Source organism: Sinohyriopsis cumingii, chromosome 13 (genome assembly GCF_028554795.1).
Source record: "Sinohyriopsis cumingii isolate HCF-2022 chromosome 13, ASM2855479v2, whole genome shotgun sequence".
Classification (NCBI taxonomy): Eukaryota; Metazoa; Mollusca; class Bivalvia; order Unionida; family Unionidae; genus Sinohyriopsis; species Sinohyriopsis cumingii.
In genome coordinates, this window is record NC_142973.1 from 69,639,624 (window position 1) to 69,658,232 (window position 18,609).

At 35.2% G+C, this 18,609-nt stretch overlaps 1 protein-coding gene across 4 annotated transcripts in view; it reads right to left on the reverse strand.

Moving 5' to 3' along the window:
- Nucleotides 1–18,609, reverse strand: part of LOC149785793 (putative ammonium transporter 1) — a 94,017-nt gene that overhangs the window by 54,461 nt on the left and 20,947 nt on the right. For 3 of the 4 annotated variants that reach the window (XM_089979726.1, XM_089979723.1, XM_089979725.1), the window contains exon 2: nucleotides 11,429–11,518. The exons of the other annotated variant lie outside the window; for it this stretch is intronic. In XM_089979726.1, coding sequence (XP_089835852.1) covers nucleotides 11,429–11,518 — 90 coding nt within the window. The remainder of the gene's footprint in view (nucleotides 1–11,428; nucleotides 11,519–18,609) is intronic. 4 annotated transcript variants of the gene reach the window in all.

The following is an 18,609-nucleotide window of genomic DNA, read 5'->3' on the forward strand; positions in this document are numbered from 1 at the left end:
TGCAAGGTATGGCAAAGGTACAATCAAAGTTTAATAATCAAGCCAATTGCAATGTGTGGCAAAGGTACAAAGTCTAATAATCAAGCCAAATGCAATGTATGGCAAAGGTACAATCAAAGTATAATAATCAGGCCCAATGCAATGTATGGCAAAGGTACAGTCAAAGTCTAACAATTAAGTCAGACGCAGTGTGCGGCAAAGGTACAATCAAAGTCTAATAATCAAGCCAAATGCAATGTATGGCAAAGGTACAGTCAAAGTATAGTAATCAAGCCAAATACAATGTGTGGCAAAGGTACAAAGTCTAATAATTAAGAGAATACGATGTATGGCAAAGGTACAATCAAATTATAATAATCAAATCAGATGCAATGTGCGGCAAAGGTACAGTCAAAGTCTAATAATCAGGCCAAATGTAATGTGTGGCAAAGGTACAATCAAAGTATAAAACTCAAGCCAAATGCAATGTATGGCAAAGATACAATCAAAGTCTAATAATCAGGCCAAATGAAATGTGTGGCAAAGGTACAGTCAAAGTCTAATAATCGGGCCAAATGCAATGTGTGACAAAGGTACACTCAAAGGATAAAAATCAAGCCAAATGCAATGTATGGCAAAGGTACAATCAAAGTCTAAAAATCAAGCCAAATGCTATGTGTGGCAAAGGTACAATCAAAGTCTAATAATCGAGCCAAATGCAAATCAAAGCCTACAAGTCAAGTCTGATCCAAGGTATGGCAAAGGTACAATCAAAGTCTTATAATCAGGTCAAACGCAATGTGTGGCAAAGGTACAATCAAAGTATAATAATCAAGTCAGATGCAATGTGCGGCAAATGTACAATCAAAGTCTAATAATCAGGCCAAATGTAATGTGTGGCAAAGGTACAATCAAAGTCAAATAAACAAGTCAGATGCAATGTATGTCAAAGGTACAATCGAAGTATGAAAATCAAGCCAAATGCAATGTATGGTAAAGGTACAATTAAATTCTAATAAACAAGTCAGATGCAATGTATGGCAAAGGTTCAATCGAAGTATAAAAATCAAGCCAAATGCAATGTGTGGCTGATTAAGATCACCAGAAAAGGTAACTTTCTACAAACCAAAATCTTCGTATAGCTAAAGCTAGTAGGCAGCTTGGAAAATGTTACCAACAATCCAGAAAACTAAAACGGAACGATTAGAGAAGGAAGACGATTATAAAGGTGAATCAGTTAAATATGTATCTGTTTGGTGTAGCTGTTTCAACCATTTTGCTTATTTGGGAGAAGATTATTTAGTCACAGAGTTTTCAATGTCCTGTTGTAAAAGATGTTGAAATTAACAAAATATAATCAGCAAATTCACAGCAACGAGATAAAAAAGGCGTGTGTAGTGCGCATTAAACGTGTACCAATGTAACCATTTTACAGCTCAGTACCAGAAACGTTTTGACTTTTTACTTATAGTAATCGAAGCTGCTTTTACCTACAGACAAATGTCGAACGTTAAAGAGACAGTAAAAACTTTGTTTATCCCGCAGCCCTAAATTGTTTTTACTTTTGTCAACACTGTGATTTTTAAGAAGCTGTTTAACATGTTCACAATAAAACGTTGATATAGGAGATGTTGCAAAACTGGTAATTCCAGTTTTACTCAGTCAGGTAACAGTCGGCTACCAGATACAGCTATTAACACGGCACGAACAAAGATTAATCCAACCTACATTTCCAAATGCACAAACTGTCTCAAGCTAATAAATATCGTAGCTTTTACCAACACACAAAGGTAGACTGGAAAAAGAGTTATTTAACGCAATTTGCCGTGCAACATTAAACTCCGCCTTTACAATGAACTACATAATACTTTGAAAGAAGCTATTGATGTTTACAATAGGACCATCACAAACCATGGATACTGAAGATGTGATGTGATGTGGTTTTGATTTTTAACGTAGCATTAACAATTTTTCAGTCATATCGCTACGATGTCTGCAGTGTGGCAGTTTATAGTGATGTCTAGCACTGGGGCATCATGCCGGGATACTGAAGAAATTTTAATGCTAGTCATTTTCTTCAACTCAGTTTAAACTGACTACCTGAAAGCAAAGGGGTTTTTACCGGACGAAATGGTTAATCAGTAAATGAGTGCTTCCTACCACAATTAACTTTCTGCATTAAAATGCAAGACAAAGAAGTAGTGGCGTCGCTAGGGGGGTGCAGAGGGTGCGGACCGCACCGGGTGACACCATCTCAGAGGAGTGACACCATCTCAGAGGAGTGACACCAAAATGAAAAATTGCTAATTTTACAGAGTACACACTGCTCGGTCTAGTCGGATTTCATAAGCGGATAACCGATCATAGTTAAATACATGACTAGCAGGCACAGCAGTGGCGTAGCTAGGGGGATGCGGGGGGGGGGGGGGTGCGGACTGCACCGGGTGACACCATCAGAGGGGGTGACACCAAAATGACATTACTAAGGATTCTGTATGGTCTGTTACGGAAGGAGGACCATGGGAGTGGCACCATGAGCTACCGCACTGGGTGACACCAACCCGAATGACGCCACTGCAAAGAAGTGTGTTAAAAATGAAAAACACAACAGTACAAGCAACATATCTACGCTTGAGTGAAATCAATTAAAAAAATGTAAGCTGTATCTTCATATATATGTTGTTATGTATGCTTAATTTGCATATGTCAGGTTTTTTTCTCCATGACAATATTTTATGTATAATTGTCTTTTGGACTTGACCTTGTCCAAAGTCAAGTTCACTGTGTACCTGACTAGGGACATTGATATTTGATTTTGTAAACAAATAATACAAAGTTTAATAGTTCTCTAAGAGTGCAGATTAAATGTACGGATCATTATCAATAAAAGTAAACATGTTTACTTGGGTCTTGGTCTAGGATGTTGGAATTCCCTATGAAGAACCCGTTGCACCTGATGTGTTCCATGTTCATTATTATAATTTGAGTAATAGACTTTATCTGTTTACAACTTAGAATTTTCTAGAAACGAACTTTGGACTTACATCCTGGATTTACTTTTGTATCTTAATTTGATTTTTTATATAACCTTCTTTACTTCAGAAATTATTAATTGTTGCGATAACCTCATATTTTTTATTAGGGTGGATTTATTTTTTCAAATTATTATTCTTTGGAATTACGAGGTTTTCATAATAATCTTGGACAAAAACATTAATTTGGAATTATATTTAATTCAGATCAGGACAATTTGGATTATATTGTTGTAAATAATTGAAAGACGATTAGCACATCATAACACTTCAGACTCCTGATACATTAGTACATTCATGACTGCAGGTACATCAACACCTGGATTTTGTTTCAAACACTAATGGAATTTAATTAGAACATTATTCATTACTACTGGTGATAGAACTTTATGGACTGTTTGGGATTTAATACGCAATACTTGAGGTTCTTTTTAAATTTCACTTCGTAGTATAGGGAAATAAATTATTTGTTGAATTTTACAAACTTTTTGCTCTTTCTGTGACTTACTTTGAGAGAACACACGCACACACACACACACACACACACACACACACACACATATATATATATATATATATATATATATATATATATATATATATATATATATATATATATATGAGTGAAAATATACAGAAAATACAGAAAACAAAGGTACAGAAGAACTAATACATCATTAGGAGGAAGAAAAAAATTAAGGAGTAAGCTTATTAGCTTATATAAAAAAGAAATTCTGTAATCTTGCCTAAGGCAATGTGATACGGGGGTACAATAAGAAATTCTGTAATCTTGCCTAAGACAATGTGATACGGGGGTACAATTGTTATAATAATTATGCATTGTCTATTAACAGACAACAACGAAAAACCGCTATGATTATATGACCCCATAATTTTGCTGATATCTTATATATTAAATACTTTCTTTGGATCTTTTTAAAACCCAAACATTTATGACTTTACTTTAATCAAATCGAATGATCGTAAAATAATTAATGGTATGTATTCTACTTTTCTAAGGTTTTTACCTGTAAAAACAGGATTTTCACGGAGACTTTGATCCATACCCTGTAAATAGTTATTTTAAACGACAGGTACAATAGAAAGACTCAATATAAACGCCGGAAATGAAAATTGAATAATATGGAATTTGTAATATACATTTGATGTCTAAAGTAAATAACGTGTACTGAGCACACCTGTGATAGCCAAATAAAGAGCACGATGGCAGAAATTTCGATGTCTTCAACCTGTCCAGACGAATTAGGTTTTAATCTTCTGTGTGTGTGTTTTGGATTTTTAACGTAGCTTTAACAATTTTTCCGCTATCACTCATATCGCTACGATGTCTGCAGTGTGACAGTTTATAGTGATATCTAGCACTGGGGCATCATGCTGCATACATCTAGCATGATGTCCCACCCACTCACATTATACTGACACCAGTCCGACTAGTCCTAACACTAACTTCTTAATATTGAGCGCCAAGCGAACCATTTTTGTAAGTCTTTGGTATGACTCGGCCGGGGATCAAACCCATGAATTCCCGCGTCCGAGGCGGACGCTCTAACCACTCGGCCACCGGAGCGGTCGATTTTAATCCTGTAGAAAAGACGTCGAAAACTTTGTAAACAGGAGAAACATGTAAGACAAAGCCAATAAATTAAGAGTGAATTCAACTTCAATAATAACTACATTAGCCATCTAGAACAAAACTTGGACACAGTTAATATAAATTATGTACAAAAGCGAGTTTTGACAAAGTTAATATGAATTATGTACAAAAACGAGTTTTGACACAGTTAATATAAATTATGTACAAAAGCGAGTTTTGACACAGTTAATATAAATTGTTTTGACACAGTTAATATAAATTATGTACAAAAGCGAGTTTTGATACAGTTAATATAAATTATGCACAAAAGCAAGTTTTGAAACAGCTAATATAAATTATGTACAAAAGCGAGTTTTGACACAGTTAATATAGATTATGTACAAACGCGAGTTTTGACATAGTTAATATAAATTATGTACAAAAGCAAGTTTAGACACAGTTAATATAAATTATGTACAAAAGCGAGTTTTGACACAGTTAATATAAATTATGTACAAAAGTAAGTTTTGAAACAGTTAATGTAAATTATGTACAAAAGCAACTTTTTACGCATGCAGTAAAAATTATATACTAAAGCATGTTTTGATGCAAATAATATAAATTATGTATAAAAGTGAGTTTTTATGCAACATAGGAAGTAAACACCACACTACGTTGGATTGTCTTCTTAAGTTCTCCCTTCAACGTATTTAATCGCCCCAGCTGATCACCAATATTCACCAGAGGCTTATTTTTTTTATCTAATGCATACTTTTTCTTCTCAAATCCGCTTTAAAAAGGCGAGCTAGCCTCTCTTCATTCCATCTCGAATCAATTTGTGCGCCACGAGCGAATGTTGTTACTAGATTAGTCACTAACAAAATTTGTCAAATGTACCACATCACTGTCTATCGACACTCCCGAAAAAGAACGGAGTTACGAGCGACATCGATGATTGAATTAAGGGGTGGCAACTCTTAATTCTAAGCTGAATATCTGAACGCCAAATAACCAAACATCATTATTGCAAATAATGGTTTCTATCAGATAGCTTTTTAGTAAATCATTTCCTTCCTTCCAAACTTTAGTTAGATTGAAGGAATGGTGAAAGTTATGATCAACTGCGGCATTGAGGTTTTAACAGAGATAACCAAATTATTATTGAGTATGTCGAAAACCAAATAAATGTGACTGGAAGCATGGTAAGATCTATGAAAACAAGCTGGAATTTATCTATTATAGATCTGAGTTGGAAGATCAAAAGGATAAAAGTTGTTGCTTTTTATGATGGTTTTGCAATAACTTAAATGCTGAAGCTGTACAATGTAAAAGAAGGCAAAAGAATATACGGATAATGAAATAACGCAATATATGCATGTTTGGTACAATGTCGTATTGACGAACAGACGAAGGAATGAAACGCATGAGAACAGATTTAAATTATTTGGAGCAAAATACAGCAACAGACGTAGAGATATATAAAACTGAAATTATTAAAAGATTTTATCAGCAAGTGGTTGTACTGGCAAAGCTTAACAGACATAAACAAAACACAGACATTATAAACTGAATAAACACGGAAACGAACATAAAGAGTCTTTCAAATTGTCTTAGAATGGATGAATATAAAAAATAACTAGATATAAACAAAAGGAAGCTTGAAGAGACAAAAGGTGGGATGCATAGTGTTTTATAATTTTAGCATAGTACCAAATCAGAATTGTCCATATAGCAATGTTTAAACCGTAAATTTAAACGGTGAAATTTCAATTTTTCAAAAATATAGAAGCAGCTCGAATAAGGTAAAAGGGTTGGTAGACATTTTTTTAAAATCTGAAACCACACCCCAGAAGTGAACTATCTGATGATTCTACGTCACGTTTTGCTGAATACAATATACAAAGAGAAATTTTCACTGTTTTGACATTCTATTGCTTTTGATTAAAATAATGATTGTATTTCTATCAATATTAAACCACTGCTTATTTGTATCAACATGTATTTTGATTTCTCATTATTTTCTGATATTTAAAAAAGTCTTTTTAACAACCATTTATTGTGTTAAGTAGATGTCTGTCTAAAGCTAATTCAAGGCATATATTGAGACATACCACATCCCTGAACTTGAGTGGCTTCTAGGTCCTTAATAAATTAACTTGAACTTTATCAGTCATACCATCGTTTCTTATCTTACCATCGCTGTCCAAACAGTATTCATTATCTGCTTTTGGCGTATCTGTATGACATGATGGTAATTCCACCTTGTATCCCACTCTCAATCATTAGAAACATGTCATTATCCGTCAGAAGTTATAAATTCTACACCTGATATCATGAAACTTGATTCCTGTGCTAATTCAGGAGCTCCGTAATAATATGCAGCTTGTACCATTTCCCATAGACATTCCTAACGTCCTTCGACGTGACACATACCTTCAGTGTAACATTTTGACATGGTAATTATGAAGGAAGCATAATTTGTTTTGGCTAAAATCTTCCATTTCATCATGTACAAACTGACAGTCATCATCTTGTACAAACTGATAGTCATCATGATGTACAAACTGATAGTCATCATGATGTACAAACTGATAGTCATCATGATGTACAAACTGATAGTCATCATCATGTACAAACTGATAGTCGTCATCATGTACAAACTGATAGTCATCATGATGTACAAACTGATAGTCGTCATCATGTACAAACTGATAGTCATCATGATGTACAAACTGATAGTCGTCATCATGTACAAACTGATAGTCATCATGATGTACAAACTGATAGTCATCATGATGTACAAACTGATAGTCATCATCTTGTACAAACTGACAGTCATCATCTTGTACAAACTGATAGTCATCATGATGTACAAACTGATAGTCGTCATGATGTACAAACTGATAGTCATCATGATGTACAAACTGATAGTCATCATGATGTACAAACTGATAGTCGTCATGATGTACAGACTGATAGTCATCATGATGTACAAACTGATAGTCATCATGATGTACAAACTGATAGTCATCGTGATGTACAAACTGACAGTCATCAGCTGATATATTTGAATCATTTAATGTTTCTGTTGGTGGTACAGCTGTTTCGTTAAATTGTTTTTAACTGACCATGCACTCATATCGGCTAAAATCTGTTCTCATATATTTTGGTTGCATATTTGTAAACTGTTTCCGTGTTTTTATGAGCTTTTCTTTAGAAAATTTTAGACAAATGTTTTATACTGTCGTCAGTCTTAACATGACTACAAATATGATTGTCTTTTTTTCTCTTGCTTCTTTTCCTTTTTTAATGAAATATGAAAGTCTTATTGATTTAGTCTTATTATATAATAAGACTAAATCAATAAGACTTTCATATTTCATTAAAAAAGGAAAAGAAGCAAGAGAAAAAAAGACAATCAGATTTGTAGTCATGTTAAGACTGACGATATATATATATATATATATATATATATATATATATATATATATATATATATATATATATATATATATATATATATATATATATATATATATATATATATATATATAATGTGGGTTCGAGTCCAAGGCTCGGCTAGCGTGGGTACGTGGGAAAGCCTGCCAGTAGCTTCTCGTGGGTCACTGGTTCTTCCCTGGCTTTTTCAGGGTTCTTCCTCCACCAGTTATACTGGCCGCCATGTATAGCATATATTGTGCTGCAAAATGAAGTTAAACTCAAGAACAACAGCATATATATATAATCATTTTTTTACATACAACTTTCATAACTGGATCAGTTATGAATGAACACAGGTATGTATTTTAGATGTCTAATTCAGATTGCATTCATTGTGAGCTAAACCTGCATACTTAACTGTTACATTGTCTTCAGTTTTGTTTGTAAACGTTCCATCTCATAGATGTAACATAAGTTTCTTTAATTAAAATATTGTTTTCATCTACTATAAATACTGTAGGATTAGCGACTTCGGTCTTGATTCAGTCCACATTATTTGTGTGAGTATTTGAACGCATTAGTAAAGTGTTTCAGTATGTACCTCTGTAAACTTTTTTGTGAGTTATTTTTAAGTAAAGATAAAATGAAAAAATACAAACCTGACGAAGTATATTTGTCTGTTTTTATTGCTCACTACAAGTCTGCCTCTAAGAGGCCGTGTCTTCAGAATAGCTCAGAAGCTGTCAGCCAATTTTAGTTTTCACAGTTACCATGATACTTTCAAAATCACAATAAATACCATAGGGAACTTTTAAATGGTGTTATTAGTCTGCTCGACTTTACAACCGAATCGTCTTCAGGCTTTATTATCACGTTTTCTGCATTGTAACGTAGTCTTTTGTTTTCTTATAATTGTTTTCTGCTGTATTGAAACGAAATCAAGCATTTTTACATATGTATTTTTTCCTTGTATGTCTCTTTACCTGTAATTACATCAATCTAAATATATTGTATTTCAACGGTATAGTACCTTCAATCTTTGTAGTAATTAAATCCACCATATTAAAATGTTATTAACATGCCAATATGTCTTTCTCTGTATTTCAGTTATTATAACAGTTTTACCGTATTTTCTATCCAATGCACATCTGACGCATGCAGCTTTTTTTGTCTCCTCAATCCGTTAACTCTTACATATTTACGGATATATCTAACTCATTTTCAAATTCAAATAATTTTATCGGGCACCTGTCAAACCAATTACTGCTTATATCTCAATTATATACTGACGAATCATCTACAACATCAGTTGATCCGTTTAAAACAGATTCTACAGCATTAAATAAGCACGTACCATCGTAATTGTTCATTATTAATACATGTTGTTGTTTTTGTTGCTGTTGTTGTTAACACAGTCGGTCTAAATCTGTGCAGTGTTAATTATTCAATCCTGCTAAGCGTCCACGTTGTACTTTCTCTTATTTATTCTCCCAGTTTGGCACATAATATTTGGAATAAACGTTTAATGACATTATCCATTCGCCTTTTGATCAGTATGTTATAAAGTCTGGTTCCATGGTGAAACTTTCTGTTCACAACGTTTTCTTCTTCTTGCCTAGGTCGTTTAATTATATGCCTGATCTTTCAGTCTAAGCTATCTTTCACTGAACCAAGCTGTCGATTTTCTCTACTAATGATCCTCGTTAAATGTTGTTCAGCATCTTTGAAAATGTTCTATAAAACACCTGCATGTTGCCGCCCCAGAATCTGATCTCATTTATGTTTCTCTTAACAAATATAAATCTCGTTTCGCTTTAATTATGTCTGAATCCTATATCTTCATTCTCCCTAAAATAGTGTCCAGTTGTACTGGTCATTCAAAGTGGACCTGCTTTTATTTTACCTGTTTTGATATTAGTGTATCAGGGATTGAAGTGTTCATTTAAGGACACACGGTACTAACTGTATGGATAAATGGGAACCAGCCTGAAAACGGGTGAGCATAAAATAGAGCATATAAGGGTTTGGCTGACCAGGATTGGTTAATAATGTAAGACAGTTTCAGGAACAAGAATCTTTTGACAGCTTATCCTAGTTGTAAGTGAAAACATAGAGACATTGTTTTATGGCTGGAATTTCAGTCCTTTAAGAGTCTTGAATTTGGAACACTCGTTGCTTAAATTAGCACCTACCTCTTTGGTACGGAATTGACACGCGTTTCAAATACACGCAGGTCGAGAAAATGCTACGGCTCATATCCTTTTCTCTACACAGAAGCTGATATCCAGGTTTCATCAATACTGATAAATATACGTTTGATCATGAGCACTCCAAAATTTTAAGTTATTGAATTTTGAATATCATGGTGTTTGCATAAATTTACAGTGGGGAACTGAATTAGTACCCTGAGTCCTTAAGTTATTTAACTAGAAATATTTTAACTCGTATTAGCGTTATGAGGGCCCAATAGATTTGTCCCTCTTCAAACAGACGTGTTTAGTATATGTTATTAGAGTTAAATACTCAACTCTTAGGTCTCACTGGATAGTTTCGTATTTTTACAACTTTTAAGGTAGAAGACATGAGCCTAATTATCATAAGCATAGCGTTTATAATTCACATATATAAGTTCAATCTGCAATGTGGTTTAGATTTACTTTGAGTCAGGTTTGAAAATGGGTTGGCTTGTTTGGTGACTGCCTGTCACAGACTAGCACTAGAGATCAAATGCGTAACTTGAGCTGCAAATGAACAGCCGAATCTGCCTACGTATTTACGTGCGTCTGCTACAGAGGTTAATATATAAATCGAGATCGTTGAGGGATGATGAAAACTATGCTACTTTGTTATAGTAATTGTGAACTTTAATCATGCATAAGACGCATGCTGATTCTTTTAGCCGACTTGTCACAGGGAAATATTCAAAATAGCTCTTTGCTGTCAAAAATAAATGTAAACAAGAGGCGTTAGTGGTGTCGTCGGTTCAGTATAAAAGCCACCAATTGTATAAGGAATTAACCTGATTACCTAAATCAAAATCTTTCAAGCTTGCTTTAAAAAAAATTATTAGCTAGCTTTATTTGTATCGGTAATGTCAAATTAGTCTCCTTGTTCTGCAACAGGTCATTATCGGATGAAAAATTCACCCAAATAAAATGTCCAATGAGACCTAACGGGTTTGGAAATATCGTACTATGTACACATCACTATTCCTGTTTGTCAGGTTCTGACGTGAGTCATTAAATGACATTTATTACGGTGAAATGGAGAACACGTACACTACTGATACTAAATTCTCGATTTAAATCAAAACGTTTCCCTCACTAACTAGAATTGTTTATGCAGCCAGAGAAGAAAGAATCAATGCAGTGGAGAGTCTTACACGAGTCCATTAAGTTTTTGATAAGGATGTTGGTAGTGTTTTTACTGCGCACGGCACCGGCCTCCAGGAGCGCAAACCCAGCCTGTAAAACTGGAAAAGAAATTTAAAAAAAATATCAATGATAGAATCTCTTTGTGACCACTGACCCAAAACTGGTCAATGAATTTTCAAGCACATCCCTTTTAATTATCCTTCTGACGTATATACACACACACACAGACACAGACACATACACACGCGCGCGCGCGCGCGCACACACACACACATAAGCGAATCGGTATGCAGGGTGTGAATTATTCGGTCTGGAAAGGTCAGTAATACGGTCACTCTCCTTCTACCGTGAAATGGCTGTCATTAATGACATCTCTCAGATAGTTAAGTACGATGATTAAAACTGACACCTCCATCATAACGCGGATTACTTATTATAAATTGATATAGATTTTAATTAGAATGACTTTAGTTAAATCCATGTGTTATGTATATTCAATTCAATTGTTTGTCTGTTAGTTTTAATTTTTGTTATTTCATTATATGTTATTATAATGTTACATTGTTTATTGGACTTGACATGGTCCATAATTTAATTCAATTCTGCTTGACCTGATTGATTTGTTAAAATTATTTTGTTAGTTTATTGATGTAACAACTAATAATAGCTTCATTATTCTTGTCACGTTTACCCTGACCCAGAGTAGCCCCAGTTTGAAACATGTATAATCAAGGTAATTCTGACAAGCCATTGGTTGATGTTAAACATTGCCGCAGGCTAGCACTAATCTCTTACGTAAGATTGCAGTGGCTAGAAGTGGAGAGCCAGACCTAGGAGCTGCGATGCCGCCAGATAGTCAGATATCACCTAGATGTGGAAACGTTTGTCCAGATCAAAAAAAGTTGCCCGAAGAAGTGGGACTGTCTTAACTTCTTTTCCCTGCAGACAGACAGCCAGGTTGAACTGGCCGCTAAGACGATTGGATAGGGTCACAGCGCCACCCAATCAGAATCGAGATAGGGGAGAGACCCTGATTTGGCTAGAATGATATTTCCGCATCTTCCGGCAAGAATTAGTTCGCTAGAGAGATTGCCCAGAGGAGGATAGATTAACTCCGAACAGCCATTCGTTATTGGCGGGAATATCTTAGAACAGGAAATTCTAAGTACAGACAGCTTCAAATAAAGAAGCTTTGAGGGACAGACCAGTTACAGTTTGGTCCCGTAGTCTCAGATAGAGAGACGGAGGAAAGGAGAAGAAAGGAGAGAAGTCAGGAGAAGTTGAAGTCTAGGAGGAAAAGGGGAGAGAAGGGAGGAAGAGGAAATTGGGAGCGAAATTGGAGGAGGAGATAGTCGAGAAGGAAACGGAGTCGAAGGAGGTGTTGGAGGAACGGAAGGAAGGAAGGAATTAGCGGGAAAGAAAGAGATGAGTAGACGCAAGGACAGGGGAAAATCGAACTCACACTGTAAATCACGGGATGTCACTTGGTCGAGGGAAAGACGGGTGCTTGAGAGTTTATCGTTTTAAATTATCGAATTTATTAAATTGTTATTAATTGAATTTCATCTTCGTGTTCTCTATAATTTAGCCGTCGGCATTGCTGACTGGGGGCTCAGAGCTGTAAATCTACCTCGTCACTAATTTAACTTTCTAACCCCACGAGCCCGGGTGGAACTTTCATCATAATTTAATTAATTAATCTGGGAAGAACCCCACCCCAATGCGTGCAACCGTCACAATTCTCTATGTGTATGAGCTTATTAACCTAATTATTATTCAAGTAAACAAGAAGTAGTAAACATGTTGAATAGGGTCAGCATTTTTGGAGATTTCCAAGTAAATTTTATAGGCTTTTGTATTGTAAATAAACAAGGCTCATTGGATCATTCTAAAAGGTTATTTTCTAGTAGGTAATGTTCCTTTTAAAAAATATTAATGTGACATGAGGTCATGCAGAGATTTATATTATTTTGTGACTGTGAGGATTTTACCAGTCGTGCTTTAACATCCAGCACTTTAAGTTGTATTATGTTGCGACCAGTTTGGACTGAATATTATTTTCTTCAAATTATTTAATTCAAGTGATTATTTTCTCTGGAAATATAAAAGTGCTCTGACAAAATTCTTGGATAAAGACATTCATTGGAATTTATACTGAATTCAAACCTGAAATAATATTTCTGTGAGACTGTTGAAACATCAGCACTTCGTAGACCATAACAGACACGTCATTGCCTTCAATTTGGGATCTCTTCGGGACTGAGTTTTATTCAGGACTTTAAATTACTAGGACTTGTGTCTTTAATTCTTGGATTATTTTGGGATTTAATTCGCAATCCTTAGCGCTGTACGGGTGGGGACTAGTCCTCGGGGTGGTTACGATCGATAGACTAAAGATGAAGTTAAGAAATACAATTTGGTAATTATTCTAATATTAGAGTTTGTCAAAATTCAAAATTCAAAATTTAATCATTTTCTTCTGTGCTGACAAATCGGTATTTGTCTTAATTTTTTTTATTATTTTACTTTGCATAAACCCAGTCTATAATCATCACGTGTGACAGAAATTTCTTACGAAAGCTGAACACGATCTTTGTATCACTGTTTCCAATATAACATGATGGACTGTCCAGCTATCCAAGTCTCCTTCAATACAAATTATAATTCTTACCAAGTTAGGTAGATAAACTCTCTACTAAAATGTAGGTAGCAAGTACAAAGATGTATAAGGTATGGCCACTGAAATTTGTATGTGATACTAAGAATTTGTTTTACACGCTTTCAGTATTGTTGCATTTACGTAATGATTCATAATTATCACAGTGTTAGTATTGGCCAGCAGTTCGCAGGCATAAATAAGTGTTTGAGTTGGACTGACATAGATCATTACTGGTGTGATATGGTTCCTCTTTACTATTTAAATGCTCATCTCTTTTATAAACTCTTTTTCAAGCATAAAATATTTCCCAGATCTTAAACATTTTCCCCTACCTATTCGTTCAAGAACGGAAATCGATTTCTCAGTAGGAATGATTATATCTTTTTGAAAACAAGATAGCGATGTTACCATGGTTACATAAATGAAGTTCTAGTGTCCTACAACATTTCAAGAGAATTTACTTTAAACGTTTTGTTTTTTTTTTTCGTGATAAATGGCAGCGTTATGATCTCATTAGTCCCAAATTCTTGACTGATTGCAAGTTTCAATTTCACGTCTGGAGAATCATTTTCTTAACGAATGACTACACCTCAAGTTTGGGGAGTAGTTTTTGTCTTCTCGGAAACGTTTATTGTTTTAAATATTGTCTGATAAACAAGGTCAAAAATATCACATTTAAAAAAAATTAAACATTTTAAACGAAAAGAGAATAAACATAGAGGTATGTAGTTAATTAAATAAGCAAATAATGAGAGAGAGAGAGAGAGAGAGATTACAATAGTTACAGTTACTTTTGTCCACTACGTTTACTTTATAAATTTGTTTAGAATCTAACTGCAAGCATTAAAAATGTCCAGTTTCGTGAGATATATTTCTGAACCAAAGTTCCGGTGTTTTCCAGAACCGTTCACTTCAATTTAGTGCATGGGATCGCGGACTACGTGCAAGGTTTTGTTTACCTCAATCTGATTCAAATCAGATCTCCAGTATCCAACGTGAAGATCTGACAGGGATCGCTTATTTTATTACCATAATCGGTAATTGTGTCCGCTACTCAGACGAAGTCTTGTATCTTCGCCTTTGTGAGACTGAACAGCGTAGCTGAAAAGCATCAGTGTGTGCCGAACGATGTGATTCACTTTCTAAATTCTGAAAGCTGCATTTCACTTCGCTATTTCAAACAACACCAGAACATGACCCATAAGCGGTTGCTGTCAGATCTTCACGTAGGACAGTGGAGATCTAATTTTAATCAGAGCATGTTTATCAAAGAAATCGATGAGCTTGACAACGTCCAAAAACTACCCACCTATGAAGATTTGACAACAACAGAGCTACAATGAGAATATGCAAAATTACGTTTGCCAAAAGCACACGTTAACACTCATTTAGGATAGATTAACCTAAAGCAAGTTATTAGATTAAAAGAAAATAAAGTGGACACGTATTTAGAACTATGGCCTGCGTCTGGATATGGCCCCAAAAATGGGATGGTAAATCGCCTGATAGCAGATGTGCTTACTTAGCGGCTATGGTGATTTCTAAACATTAACGAGTATGAAGACTCGTTTATTTTTTACTTAGTTGATTTCACCGCCCAGCAATAAATCAAGGGCTACACAAGGAAAGATAGAGCGAAACAGCAGTAATTTGTGTGTATTAAATAGGGCAAAATAAATATAGTCCTTACAGTTTTCGTTATCATATCCACCAGTAAACATCAGAGAGTTAACAAAATTCACTCAACAAAGATTGGATTTGAGGGGACTACATGTATATTTAAGTTTTAGTATGTAAGATAATAAGGTGACATTTGCCGGTGGTAGCTCGTTCACTGAATTAGATAACAAAATGTTGCTATGAAACACACATCTAACGTACAGCTGAATATTCACCAAAAACGAGGAAGCTCGTACTCAAAATAATGAATCGGATTTAGATGCTATTTAAATCAGGATAATGTCTTCCCAAGAAAGACAGTCAAAATATATGTTTATAAACGTAACATACGCAATCTAAACTTCTGCCTTTCGGTACATATAAACACAGACCAAAACAAGTTTATAAAATATGGAGTGGTGGAAGTCAATTATATGATGCACGAATACGAATTAAAGAAAGACGACAAATCCATAAATATCGATATTTCAGTATTACACACGCGATACCTGGCCTACAAGAGATCTAACTAGTTACATTTGAAATTACATTATAGCTTTTCAAGCTTGGAAGTCAGCTCACATACAGGCTTGTTGAAATGTACAAACATCCTTGAAAATAGTGAACTCAAAGGGAGGAAGGAACCATAGTTAGAAAAGAACCTGAAAATGTTACTTCACAAAAAAACGAAATACCTACCTAGATTCGAACCTAGTAGGTAGGCCTAAAGGTTTTTTACAACTGGGTTCGAGTTCGTGGAACTAGCTACCGTCTATTCTCGCTTATATGTCGAGACCAGCTGCAAATTGCACAGACTCAGCTCTGCCGTCGCATAATACACCGGCAGATCTAGATCTGTACAGTTTGTTAAGGGTATTCAGTAGAACCAAGAACATAGACCCTGATCAGGCAGACTAGGGTCTTGTTTTGGCAGTTTGTCTGGATTTATAAGCGAGTACGATGGTAAATGCTTTCTTGTTTCTTTGATTTTTTTAGTGCATGTACGGCTCCATTTCATATACGACGACCCCATGTTAAAATCAACTAGTGTATCTATCCATTTGATAAACGACGATCTCCATGATAATGGAAACCATTTTTCCACTCCATTTCGTACACGAAGATGTCCATGATAAAGCCAAATATTGTACCTGTCCATTTGATAAACGACCGTCTCAATAATAAAGCAGTCTTTTTCACATGTCCTTTTTATAAATGCCAGTATCCATGATAAAGTAAACTACCTTACCTGTCCATTTAATAAAAGACATTGTCCATGATCAAGTCAACTATTTTACTTGTACATCTGATAAACGATGGTCTCCATGATAAACATAATATTTTACCAGTCCATTTGGTAGACGACTGTCTCCATGTTACAGAAAACTTTTTGTACCAGTTCATTTGATAAACGACGGTCTCCATTATAAAAAAACACAAGAAAACCCAGTCCATTTGATAGACGATGGTACCCATGATCAAGGAAAATATTGTACCAGTCCTTTGATAAACATAAATGATAGACTATCTATTTCATTACAGAGAATATAATTTGCTCTTTGATATTACAAGTACAGAATGAACTCAAAAGCAATAACTTCTGTCCAATTAACGACAAGAATAATGCAAGTGCAATATCTTCTATCCAATAAACGACAAGAATAATGCAAGTGCAATATCTTCTTTCCAATAAACGATAAGAATAATGCAAAGGCAATCTCTTCTATCCAATTAACGACAAAAACAAGGCAAGGGCAGTATCTTCTATCCAATAAACGACAAGAATAATGCAAGGGCAATATTTTTATCCAATAAACGACAAGACTGCAAGTTCAATATCTTCTTTCCAATAAACGACAAAAATAATGCAAGGGCAATCTCTATCCAATTAACAACAAGAATAAGGCAAGTGCAATGTCTTCTATCCGATAAATGACAAGAATAATACAAGGGCAATATCTAATATCCAATTAATGAAAAGAATAATGCAAACGCACTATCTTCTATCCAATAAACGACAAGAATAATGCCAGGGCAATACCTTTTATCCAATAAACGACAAGACTGCAAGTGCAATATCTTCTTTCAAATAAACGACAAGAATAATGCAAAAGGCAATCTCTTCTATCCAATTAACGACAAGAATAAGGCAAGTGCAATATTTTCTATCCGACAAATGACAAGAATAATACAACGGCAATATCCAATATCCAATAAAGGAAAAGAATAACGCATGGGCAGTATCTTCTATCCAATAAACGACAAGAATAATGCAAGTCCAATATCTCAAATCAAATAAACGACAAGGATAAGGCAATGTCAATATCTTTTATCCAATAAACGACAAGAATAATGCAGTGTCAATATATTTTATCCAGTAAACGACAAGAATAATAGGGCAATATCTTCTATCCAATAAATGACAAGAATAATGCAATGTCAATATCTTTTATCCGGGTCAACAAGGACCAGGACGGAGGTGACAAGTGTGCTACTGGTACTATACTATACTGGTACTATGGGCAGTGGCAGATGCTTTATCTGCTCGGGAAATGGACGCACCCGCCCATCCACGAGTCTCCTGCTGCCTTGCAGGTCGCTTTGGTTAGCCAAAGGCTAAGGGAGTAAACCCTAAAAGAAAATCCGGGGTGGAGACCCTAAGGCAGCTGGACGATGTACTACATCCCCTTCTGGCAACTCCTTGGTCTGGAGAGGGATGGGCTCCGCCAGACGACTTTTACCCAAGACACACTGATAATGCTGGACAAATCTGAGCTTACAATACCGGATCGGTCGTCGCCCGGGTCAACAAGGACCGCACCTGCCGTTGTCCACCAGGACGGAGGTGACAAGTGTGCTACTGGTACTATA